A 12,132-nucleotide genomic window follows, 5' to 3' on the forward strand; every position below is an offset into this window, starting at 1 on the left:
AAATATTACATGCCCAAAGGAACTGGGGAGACCACAGTTCACTGAAACCTACTAATAATATGGTAAACAGTGAGACCTACTCCCTCCTACACCTCCCTTTTTATCAAAGCAATAAAAAAAAGCACAGTTCACTGATGTGAGCTCTTACAGTCTTTCTTCCTTTCCCACCACAGTGCAACAGTGCAGATGCATTACTAAACAAAAGAAATAGTTAAAAAGCCCAAGAAGGCAGGTGCAGTGAGCCTGGATAATCCTCAGAAGCTCTATTTATGTATGCTAAAATACAAAGCTTTCATATGTATATTACATTTACATAGAAGTCCAAATACCTGAAATTGTTTAGCTGTTACTGATAATTTCATGAGCAGATCAAATGCTAAAGTTTTCACTTCTTCAAAAGTGCTGGTGAAACATTCTATTAGTGTTTGGAAACGACCAGCATCAACATCATGACTCAGCTGATAGACCGCTTGGACTCCACCTAAAACAAAAAATGAAAATAAGATTTTAAAAAGAATTGGAGAGCCGGGGAGATGGCGCAATAGAATAAGCACTTGCCTGGCAAGCTCAAGGGCCTGAGTTCAATCCCTGGTTCCGCCAAAAACAAAAAAAGAATAAAATGAATTATAAAAGAAAATCATCTTTCTCCAACTACCTAAACTTACAGAAAATACAAAAATCATACTTTATACTTTACCTACACTAAGACTTCATACTTTATACTTCATACTTTATCCATGCTAGCATAAAAGTATTTTTTATTAAGTTACTTCTTCAGATGACAAAAGGCATGACAATTTTCTGAACAGGAAATAAATATTTTTAAAAATGTAAAGTCACTATTTTTATAAACTTCTTGACCTAGAATCTAAAGTCCTACCATTTCTTAGATGAACTGACAGAGAATAAGTATGGTGATACATCCTGTCATTTTTATGTTGACCCAAGTTTGCATTCCTGGCGTAAATTTCACTTGGTCATATTGTACAGTATTTTTAATGTGCTGTTAGATATCGTTCCCTAGCATTTTGTTGAGGATTTCTGGATCCACACTAGTCAGGGCTATCCGTCTATACCTTTCTTACATTATCTCTGTCTAGGTTTAATATCAAGGTAACAACAGCCTCCCAGAGTGAGTTCAGTGTTCTCTCCTCATCAATGCTATGAAAAAGTAGAACTGGTATTAATTCTTTAAATGCTTGGCAAAATTCACCAGAGAAGCCACTCATCCTGGATTTTTCGTTGTCAGGAGGTTTCTGATTACTGAGTGTTAAAAGTCTGCTCAAAATTCCTGTTTCAACTTGAGGCAGTCATTCCAGGAACCTGCACATATCACGTAGATTATCTAATCTGTTGGCATATGGTTGTTCATGTCGTTGTCATAATCTTTTTCATTTTGTAAGTGTGCTATTGATTCTACTTTTGATTGTAGTTATTTGCACCACCTTTCATTTTCTTAGTCTAGCTTTATCATTTTTCTTCATTTTTAGAAAAATTTCTACTTTCATTGATTCACTGTATTGTTTTTCTATTCTCTATTCCATTTATCTTTGTTCTAATCTTTGTATTTCCTTCCTTCTGCTAGCTCATCTTTTATAATTTCTTGAAGTATAAGGTTAGGTTACTGACTTGAGACCTTTATGTTTTAATGTAAGAATTTAAATAAAGCATTGCTTTTATTACACCTTGTAAATTTTGATATGTTGTGTTTTTGCATTAACTCATCTTATTTTCTAACTTCCTTTGTGATTTCTTCTTTTAAAAAGAAGCCTCTTTGACACCACTGTATGACAAACTCGCCCTTCCCTCCCTCCCAGGAACTTTTAACTTCCCCTTTTCTTCTTGAAATATTTGTTTTCATAGAACTTATCTGCGTCGGAAGTTTTATGTGTTACTTATTCAGTATTGTTTGCCTTCACTGAAAGGTAAGCCCCTAAGAGGAAGGTTTTGCTTTGTACATTATGTTATCAATGGCTACTTGACATACAATAAGTGCTCCATTAATATTTGCTGAACAAACCCTTTTAATTGTGGAAACCAGTTTTCACTATGCATACTGTGACATTAAACTTTACCCAAGAAAGATGCATCTTGGGCCGGGGAGATGGCTCAGTAACAGAAGCGCTTGCCTGGCAAGCACAAGGGCCTGAGTTCAATCCCCGGTTCGGAAAAAAAAAAAAAAAAAATAAAAAAAAATAAAAATAAAAGATGCATCTTTTTTTCCTCTGGAATATACTTTAGGAAAAGCAAAGAACTGTATCACATTGCTTCTATAAAAGAACATAAATCCTCACATTAAAATTATTTTGATGAAAACGAAGGATAAATTTTCCATCTTGTATCTCATGCTCTCTAACTGCCTTCAAAATTAATGAGTATAGAGGAGTGAGGAAAAAAAAAAGATAAAGTGGAAATAAAACTTTGTAAATAAGAAGGGGAAGAAAGATTGAAGGGAGAGAAATGAAGAAGAAAAGAGGAGCTAATATATATTTTGTGTAGAAGTACAAATTCTCTATGGAAAATGTGATCATTATTCATATTTAAATTACACCGATAAAGTTAACTATAAAATAAAATAAAATTAATGGGCATAGTATGGCTATCTTTGTACTGTCTGCCAGCTGACTGATTAATATAATTACTATGACATAGTCATAGCCCAATTACATGTGACAACTCAGGCTTTTCACTTTCAATGTATATGTGTTACAATATATTAAATTCTTTTCCTGACTGAAAAGGACTAGTCTAATTAAGCCTAATTGTTTTTTCCCTATATACTTAAGTACGGTCCATTTAAAGTGCAAAATATATTTTATTAAATGAATAAAGTAATCTGTCACACTCAGATTAAAAACTTAAACTATAGTACTGCTGAAATTTACCCTAGATTCACTCACTGTGAACCCTGTAACACATCATCAAAAATGTGGTAATTTAAAAGACACATACACACACATATACACACCCTGATTCTCTCACAGTTCTGGAAGACAGAAATCCAAAATTAAGCAATCTAAGGTTTCTAAAGTCTAAACTTAGGATTCTAAAGAAGCTCCTTCCAGCCTCTGGTGGCTGCTGGCATTCTAAAAATTGCAGCTGTCCCACTCCACTGCAGACCTCTGCTGTCACGATGCCCCTTCTTCTGTGTGTCAAGTCTGTTTCTGCCTCTCTCTTACACAGACTTTGGATGACATTTTATGACCCATCCAGATAATCAGGGTTATCCCTTCTCGATATCTTTAACTTGACGGTATCTGTAAAGACCCTTTTCCCACATAAGGTACACATTCATAGGTTTTGAGGATTTTGCAGATGTCTTTTTCAGATGGCCTTCTCAGAGGCCATCTGAAAGCCTACAACCCCCACCTAACAGAGGGTGATTTCAATTTATCACTGCAGATGAATAGCTCAGGGTGCAGACAACAGGTTCAACCTCCAGTAGTGGGGAAAAAAGTATATCGTAGTGAATAATGAACAAGCCAGCAACCCGTACCTCCAGGTATGACAGCCTAGGGACACTGGCTGTCAACTGAAACACATTCCTCCTAAATGTTAATATAATGAAATAAAGTCCCAGATAGAAGGAGGTTAAAAAAAAAAAAAGAGGCACAACATCAAAAGGAAATATGTGATCTACAATCCATTTTCAGATTATGGCAAATTTCTTTTTCATATAACAGATCATTTATTAGAACAAGTGCCAATATTTGTATATGGATCACATAATAGATAATAGCACTATACAACACTAAATTTTCTGAATTTGACTTTGTGTGGCAGTTATAAAATCAATAATAAAAAGAGATAAAACAAGTATAACAAAAGCTTAACATGACAAATCTATGTGGAATGTACTTGGCTATTCAATGAACTATTCTTGAAACTCTGCTGTTAAATTGAATTTTCTCAAACAAAAAATTTGAAAAAAATTATTTTCCTCAAATGAAGCACAAGGACGTATTAATAGCAATTAACTCTCCCTTCCTCATCAAAAAATTTTAATTTGAGTAATAATATAAAAGGAAAAAGGATACAGCTATTCTATAAACTCTCTAGTCCTCCTGGCCCTCTCATTAAAGAGTGGTTTGGCTAGATAAGTCCTACTTGACTACAGTCAAGAAAAATGAGGCACAAGCAAGAAAACCATACTAAGTATGCAGACAAAGAGAATCATTTCTTGCCAAAAGGGGGAAAAAATGATTCAAAGAGGGAAATTAAATGCCTGTCCTTTCGAGTACCTCACAGAAGGAAAACCAGAGTTATCATTAAGCCAAGATGCCTGGAAATGACATCCTCGTGATGTCTTTCTGAAACCAGAGTGAAGCTTATGAAACAGACAGCATATAAGGGAAACCGCATTTTAACCTCAAAGACTCGCTGAGGAATATTAAATATGAGAGACTAATAGTCTCTCATATTTTACCTGTTAACACTTAAAGAACAAATTAAGCCCTTTCTTAAAACAGTGACAATCAAAGTAAGAAGATAAAGAGCAGGAACTCTTCCAAATCTAAGTGTAATCTGTGAAAATTGTAGCTCTGAGTTGGCAAATAATGATCAATGAAAAGAGAGAATTTCTCCCCCTTAGGTCCTTTACCTGCAAATTTAACTAGGTAAAATAAGGACAATAATAAGAAATTTTAGAAAAGACAATGAAATTAAAACTTCACATAAAGCAAAATATTGAATGTGTATGTGATTTGCAAGACAAAAACAGAATGTTTCCTCCAAACACGAATGAAAACTTACCTGCTACTGTAGGAAAAACTTCCGCCACGAAGCCTAAGATGGTTAAAGCTGAAAACCTAGTGGAGTAGGAAGATCCGGGAAACAGTGCCTCAAAAAGACTGTTGCAAATGGATGACATGAAATTCTAAAAAAAAATTTATAGCACAACAGGTTACACCCAGAGCATCACTCTCAAGAGCAGGTTTTTTTTTTTTTTCCACTGTGATTTAATTAAAATTCTTCTAAACAATACTGGTTATTACATGTGCTAATTCATCCTGGCACTGCTATGGGGTGAGTCCTGGGGGTACTCGTGCTTTTAGCTTGATGCACAGGGTTGAGACGGTGGGTCTTTCAGACACAGGGCATCACAGAAGATGATCAGGTCAGGGCTCCACCCATGAGACAGAGGAATTGATGCTGTCTCCTGGGAGTCAGGTCTTGCAGATTAGTAAATCCATACAAGAGGGAGTTACTGTAACACAAGTTCCACTTCTAGAATGCTCTCTTGCTTTTACACCCACCTACATGCTCCTTCCACCTATACCCACTTTTATACCATGTTGTGATACAACCAGGTGTCCTTACCAAGATTTTTGTGCAGTGCTGTTGGGACTTTATAACCAGCTTTCTCCATAAGCCTGTTTTATTTTAAAATATCCAGCCTCAGGTTTTTTGTGATAACAACACAAAAGAATGAAGACAAGACCTTTAAGGGACCATAAACAGTATGTAGTAACTTTAATGAACCCTGCCCTAATCCCTTTGCAGAGTTAGCAACAAGTGTAATTTCTATTATAGCTTAAGCAAGAAGGAAAAAAAAAAAAAAAGACTGTTTAGGAAAATAAGTTTTAGTCTGCCTCTGATCTGTATCAGATACCAGAGCTTGATGATACTGGTTTTCCCAACCAAAGGCATTCAGGCATCAAAGATATAAGTACTTCTGAATTTTAAAATGAACAAAGAAACACCCGATATAGACTATTTGATAATTTTGATTATGACATAATTCATACAAAGATCCAACTATTCTTTTGTCTTCTACTTGCCCCTCTGAGACTTCTGATCTATCACTCTATTTATACAAATGAAAATGAAAACTTTTAATAAAATTCAATTACACAAAAACAAGGTAGGAAATACTTTCTCCAGGATAAAATCTTCCTTTCATGTAAAAAAATCGGGCCAGGGATATAGCTCAGTAGTCTAAGCACCTGCCTGGCAGGCGCAAGGACCCAGGTTCGATCCTCAGTACCGCATGAAGGCCTGTAATTCCTGCAATAGGGAGGCTGAAACAGGAGGATCACTGTCAGTCCAAGCTGCATAGTGAGACTCTGTACCAAATACATAAATAAATGATTTTTTAAATGTCATTAATTTCTGTGTAAGACAAACATAAAACCATGTCCTGTTACTACTCTGCCCTAATTCCTGATGACACTGGACAATCAAAAATGCAAGACCAGGGGTTGGGATATAGCTCAGAGGCATAAGTGCCTGCCTGACAAGCGCAAGGTTCTGAGTTTGATCCCCGGTACCCACCCCCACCAAAAAGAGAATGCAAGACCAACTGAGCCCAGGAGCACTGGAAGGCAGAGGCAAAAGAATCAAAATGAACTCAAGCCCAGCCTGGGGTACATAGAAGGCCAGCCTGTGCTATAAAGTGAGACTGTCTCAAAAACAAAACAAAAATATAAGGTAGCTCTATTTAGTTTGTTGCTGGGCATGTAATCTTGGATATTTTACCCTTTATCTTGTTTATTAGTTTATTGATTCTACTGGATTTTAAAGGAACAGGATGTTTACCGAAAACTGTCTGAAACTAGTCTTAAGTAAAGTACCACTCACATTAAACCACAAGAAACTTATCCTTTAGGAATTAGCCTATGTCATCATTTATATTTTGAGACATAGTTCTTCATTTTATAAATCCGGCTATAACCATAACAGAGAGATCACATTTAGACATGGTGGCGCATGCTTATAATCCCAGCACTCAGAGGATGAGATAGGAGAATTGTTGTGAGTTCAAGACCAGTCTGGACAACAAAGTGAGCTCGAGGTCAGCCTGAACTGCATAGTGAGACCCTGTCTTTAAAAAAAATTCAAAAAAAAAAAAAGCATACATTAGGCTCCTACTACGAAGAACAGTGCCCCGTACATGCAGTAGGAGTTCCACATATGCTCTGGTCACTTCTAATAGCCCCCAATGAGGCTTCCATAAAAAAACTACTCTAAGATTTTGGAGAGAAGAACACATCTGGATTTGGGTCCTAGCTCTACTTCCAAGCTGAGGAATCTTGACCAGGTTATTAAACCTTACTAAGCTTCAATGTTCTCACATTAAGTAGGGATATGCTTACCCCACAGCATTTCTATTAAAAGACTACATGAGAATGTGAATATAAAACATTTTGTGAATTTAAATTTTAACCTACTCTAATTATTAATGCAGGGGCTGAGGAGATATCTCAGCAGTCTAAGCACCTGCCTGGCAAATGTAAGGACCCAAGTTTGATCCCTGATGCCACATGCTGTGCCTGAGACTAGGTGTGAGGGCGCACGTCTATAATCCTAGTGCTGAGGAGGCTGGACAGGAGGATCACTATGAGTCTGAGAGACCCTGTATCCAAATATATATATATATATATATATTTAGTGTTGGCTACAGATGAAGATACCTTTTTTGACTGCTGGCCTCTTCATCTTCCCCAGCACTTAGCCTGCTGGCTGGCACTGGGCCGACCAGAGTACAAGGCCCCCACTACCAAGAGGATCACCACAACAGAGCGCCAGAGTCGAACCCCAAAAGCAACAAGTAACTACCAGTTGGCAGAAAAGATCATAAGTAGAAGATTGACTCAGATTCAATCTCAGAGGACTCATGTTTGAAAAATACACGTCCATAAGCATAATCTAAACAACATCCAAAAACCCTGCATACATCAAAATTTAGACTCAATCCACAAAACAGTTTATTTCTAGGTAATTAGGACCTCACAAACATCAATGTAAAAAAAAAAAATCAATGTACCTCCTTTGCAAAAGAAACAAGACATGTTTTTAAAAATTTGGCACTGATCTAAGGGAGGTTAACAAAGATCTGTCACAAGAACACAGCAGCACAGGCTTAATGTAATGCATGCTCTACTCACTTCCAATGGCTCCCAGAGAGGCTTCTGGAACAACTTAAAAGTTTACAAGGTACGTTCTCACTTCACCCTCACAACCAACCTTTGAGAGGAGTCATGGACCCTGCTTAAGTGGAAGAGGCTACGTAAACCAACTGCTATGTGGCAGAATTGAGAATAATCCTATGTCATTAAAGTTTAGGCTGTGACTTTCTAATCTTCATTGTTGGGGATTTTAAACTGAGTTCAGCCTTTGTAATATGAGTAACAGTCTTCTTTACAAAGTGTTCTGCCATTTTACCTGGTGTAATAGTGCATTCCTACAATCCCAGCATTCTGGGAAGTGGACGCAGGGGGATGAGAAATTTGAGCTCAGGCTGAGCAACTTAGTAACTTAACAAGACCCTGTCTCAGAACCACAAAAGGGATATTGAGATATAGGTTGGTGAATGCCCTGAGTTCAATGCCCAATACTGCCCTCTAAAAAAGTGTTTCACCTTTTAAATACAAAAACTAATAATCAAGACCATCCATACTAACATTTAGAGTAAGTACTGAGTATGTCATAGTTTAAATGTTTCTATTTATTTATTTATTTATTTATTTATTTAATCTTTTTGAGACAGGGTCTCACTGTGCAGTTCAAGCTGGCCTCAAACTCACTTTGTAACCCAGCCTTGTCTCAAACTCAAAGCAATCCTCTTGCCTCAGCTGCCTCAGCTGCTGGGATTACAGGCATATACCACCACGCCCAGCCTCACTACTTTATTACATCTGTTCTCCTGAATAAACTAAAAGAGATGAGCATTCTTCTACCTGGGTCACAGAAGAAAATAATGTTCTGCTTCTGAGAGGCTACAATGTGGAATAAGAAACCAATGAAAAGGTCATTTGTTCTTCTGAAAAGAAGACTGTCAAGCCATGTTCTGGTCCAGAAGTGAGCCACTGTATCTGGGGCTCCATCTACCCCATTAATACAATGCCTTAGAGCCCAGCCCAAGGGCCGGGGAGATGGCTCAGTGGAATAAGTGCTTCTCTGGCAAGCACAAGGGCCTAAGTTCGATCCCCAATTCCACCAAAAACCAAAAATGAACCCAGCCCAACTCTAAAAGGGTCACATTAAAGGGACAGACACAAACCCCCTTCATAGGTGAACTGAGGACCAGGGGTCACGAACATCAAGTCATTGTAAATCATGTGAGTCTAAAGGGGAAGCAGGTCCAGCCACAGCAGTAACCTGCCTGTTTCTTAAAAGTACTAAATGCACATGGCCCACACGAGCTGTAAATTATGAAGGCCAGCCCAATAATGTCATTCTGTAAGAGTCCCCAAGCATGGAATACAAAATCCCCGGGAAGTTTATGTAACCCCCAGCTTGAAGATAAACAGTAGAGAAACATGCTTCACCAAGAGACTTCCATCTATTTCCCTCTTATGTATATTCATATGCATATCTATAATTGTTTTAGATTTGATAAGGCTCTGTACGTTAGTGCTTTTGCTCCTACCTTATATTGCTGTAAAGAAACAGAAGGTTGCCCTTTGGTTGAGCCATTCTCAGGTTCATGTCTGGATTTACCTTGCTCCAACTTATAAAGTACCTGAGAACTATCCTGTATCCTACAAAACAACTTTTAAGACAAAAACAAAGCACAAGTAAGCCACACATTACAGTGAAATGACACCATGAAAGGGAAATTTCAATACAAGAAGAAACTGGCTCCTAAACTCTTAAAATCTATTATGTTAATTTTCTGGCAGAAAATTGACATTAATATTTTTAAAATGAACAAGTATTACTGCAACTAGAATACAGTCATTACAGCAGTTATCCCATTTCCTTTAAAAGGGTTTGAACCTAAAGATGACATACTCATTTCTGTACCAAGTATTCACCTCAGAAATGAGTTTTGACTAATTCAAGATGAATTATTCAAAAGTGACCATTTTATAAAGTGCTTAAAGAAAACCTATAAAAATACAAGAACATCTTTCCTCCTACCATCAAAGTTTTCTTAAAACTACCTTTCACTCCCAGTGCTAGATTATTTTCTTTCAAAAAAAAAAAAGCTCAAAGTTGATTGGCTAAACCAAAATGAAAGGACTCTTCACTCTGGATTGTAACCTCCAATTGCAAGCTTTATGAAATCATAGAGGAGGTCACACAGGGCCAGGACAAGACGTGACTGCCCAATTCATGACCATTTCCACCCTCTCCCAAAACCCGAGCTCTTTTTCAAAACGATTTCGAGGGCAAAGTTCACCATTTTTCCATTACTTTCTGATGCAAAATTCTACCTTTTTGAGAAGAGAACAGATCTGCTGCCGCACTCCAGGAGACTGGCTATTAAGATTGTACGTGATGAAGAACTGAATCCACTGCATTTCTTCTGCGGAAACAATTTCTGTGCTTCGACTGCTTTCACAAAGCAAGCCTAATGTATCTATCCGTACCTAAAATGTATCAAGCAATAAAATGTTTGTTTGCCAATTAAATACCTAGAGCCTAAACCAACTGAAATGTCTATTTATGCAGACTACCAAAGGGGAAAAAGAAAGCTTTAGCTTAATGTGCACTTGAGAAAGGTTTTCTAATCTCAAATGTCTGTCCGCTAAAGTTAGTTTTATTAAATGCATAAGCCAGGGTTTTATAAAAATGAACAGTCTGAGGTCACACTCCACAGCAATGCTCAGTCAGCTCCATTCCCTCTCCTCTTTTTCCTCCTAACAGGTCACTCGGCCCCTCACTTCTCACACGACTGCCATGCACTTTCACTGGTCTCCTGCTTAGCTTTTGTTCCTACCCTGAAAACTCATCACTGGGTTGCCTTAATGTTACTTTCCTGCTGAACATACAGTGACTCTGGTTGAACTGATGACTGGGAAGCAGAAGTTATCAGCCTAACACTGAAGCAGTACATAAAATAGGCCCAGACCTTCTCGCCTGCCAGCAAACGTCTTCGTCACTGCCCAGCTCTCATACGTCTGTGTCCTTCTCCAACATTCCACATTCCTAATCAACCACCACCACCCTGATCAGCTTCTTCTAAGCCTCCCCAAGAAGGCCTTACGCATAACAGCACTTTGCCACCTGTGTGCTCCCCTCGGAGTTCTCAGGGGATGCATGCAAGTTTCCTCATTCTCTCAATAAATACTACAAAGCCTCAGTATAAGAATGAACCTTTTCACTTCCTGTTTGGTCTCCTTAAGAACTTATCCCCAAACAGCAATAGGCACAAGCAGGGACCTCGATTCTGAACCATTAAATGAATGAACAAATTATGGACTTGCTGTGAGGTACAAATCCCCAGCTATGGTATCCCTTACTTGGCAGTGCTGATGAGTTAGGCCTTGCTTTATCCTCGCACTGGACACGAGGTTTTCCCAGGCATCAGGTGCAGACTGAAGATGTCCATGAGCTCTGGCTGCTCGCAGACACGCCATCAAAGCTCCCAGAGCCCCTCTGCTACTACCGGACCCTGAGGATGGAGAAGACTGCTCTTGTCAAAAGCACAAATACAAAAACCATTATTGTGTTATACAATTTTATAAATTTTAGTACACATGTTCATGTTTCCAACTAACATTAGATTTTAAGAAAAAAAATTTAAGCTTTATCTAACATGAACTAAAATTTCCATCCGAAAGTATTTATTTAAAATTATTTTGTATCAACTTTAAGTAAACAATTCTCATAGCATTAACATAAAAAACTCAGCACTTACTTGCTAGTAATTTTTACTTTTTCCTTAATACTTGGAGTGAACCAAGAAGTTAATTGGGGGAAAAAATCAAGTGAAATATTAAAACTAAGAATACCAAAATTAAAATGACTTTCTGGCAAGCAGAAGAAAAACACTTTCCTGACTAAAGACCATTCTTTCTCTAAAAATAAACACTGATCCTCTCTATATTTTGGTGCTACTATCCTCACTAGTAGAAAAGATAAAACAGGGCCACAGAAAACTGCTGGTTGCCAGGGTAGGATACCAGCCATTACTGATAGGTAGGAAGAGGGCTGGGGATGTAGCTCAGCGGCATAGCACTGGCCTGGCAAGTGCAAGGTCCTGAGTTCAATTTCAAAAAAAAGAGGCAGATGGCTCTGGCTCACAGCACACCTTGATAAGAGAGACAGTTCCGGTTTTCCTTTAGAATCCTAAATTTTAGATAGCTTCTCAAAAAGGCAAAACCAATTGCTGTTTAAAGTTACAAACAATGGAAGCTAGACACAGTGGCTCACATCTGCAGTCCCGTTTACTGATACAGCTGA

At 37.9% G+C, this 12,132-nt stretch overlaps 1 protein-coding gene across 2 annotated transcripts in view; it reads right to left on the minus strand.

The window, feature by feature from the left end:
• The window catches only part of Thada (THADA, armadillo repeat containing), a 384,981-nt gene that overhangs the window by 349,736 nt on the left and 23,113 nt on the right, over positions 1 to 12,132 (minus strand). For both annotated transcript variants that reach the window (XM_023711247.1, XM_023711248.1), the window contains 5 exons: positions 11,190 to 11,341; positions 10,161 to 10,316; positions 9,371 to 9,493; positions 4,753 to 4,876; positions 330 to 481 (listed from right to left, as the gene is read on the minus strand). In XM_023711247.1, coding sequence (XP_023567015.1) covers positions 330 to 481; positions 4,753 to 4,876; positions 9,371 to 9,493; positions 10,161 to 10,316; positions 11,190 to 11,341 — 707 coding nt within the window. The remainder of the gene's footprint in view (positions 1 to 329; positions 482 to 4,752; positions 4,877 to 9,370; positions 9,494 to 10,160; positions 10,317 to 11,189; positions 11,342 to 12,132) is intronic.

Source organism: Octodon degus, unplaced genomic scaffold (assembly GCF_000260255.1).
Source record: "Octodon degus isolate 3935 unplaced genomic scaffold, OctDeg1.0 scaffold00020, whole genome shotgun sequence".
Taxonomy (NCBI): Eukaryota; Metazoa; Chordata; class Mammalia; order Rodentia; family Octodontidae; genus Octodon; species Octodon degus.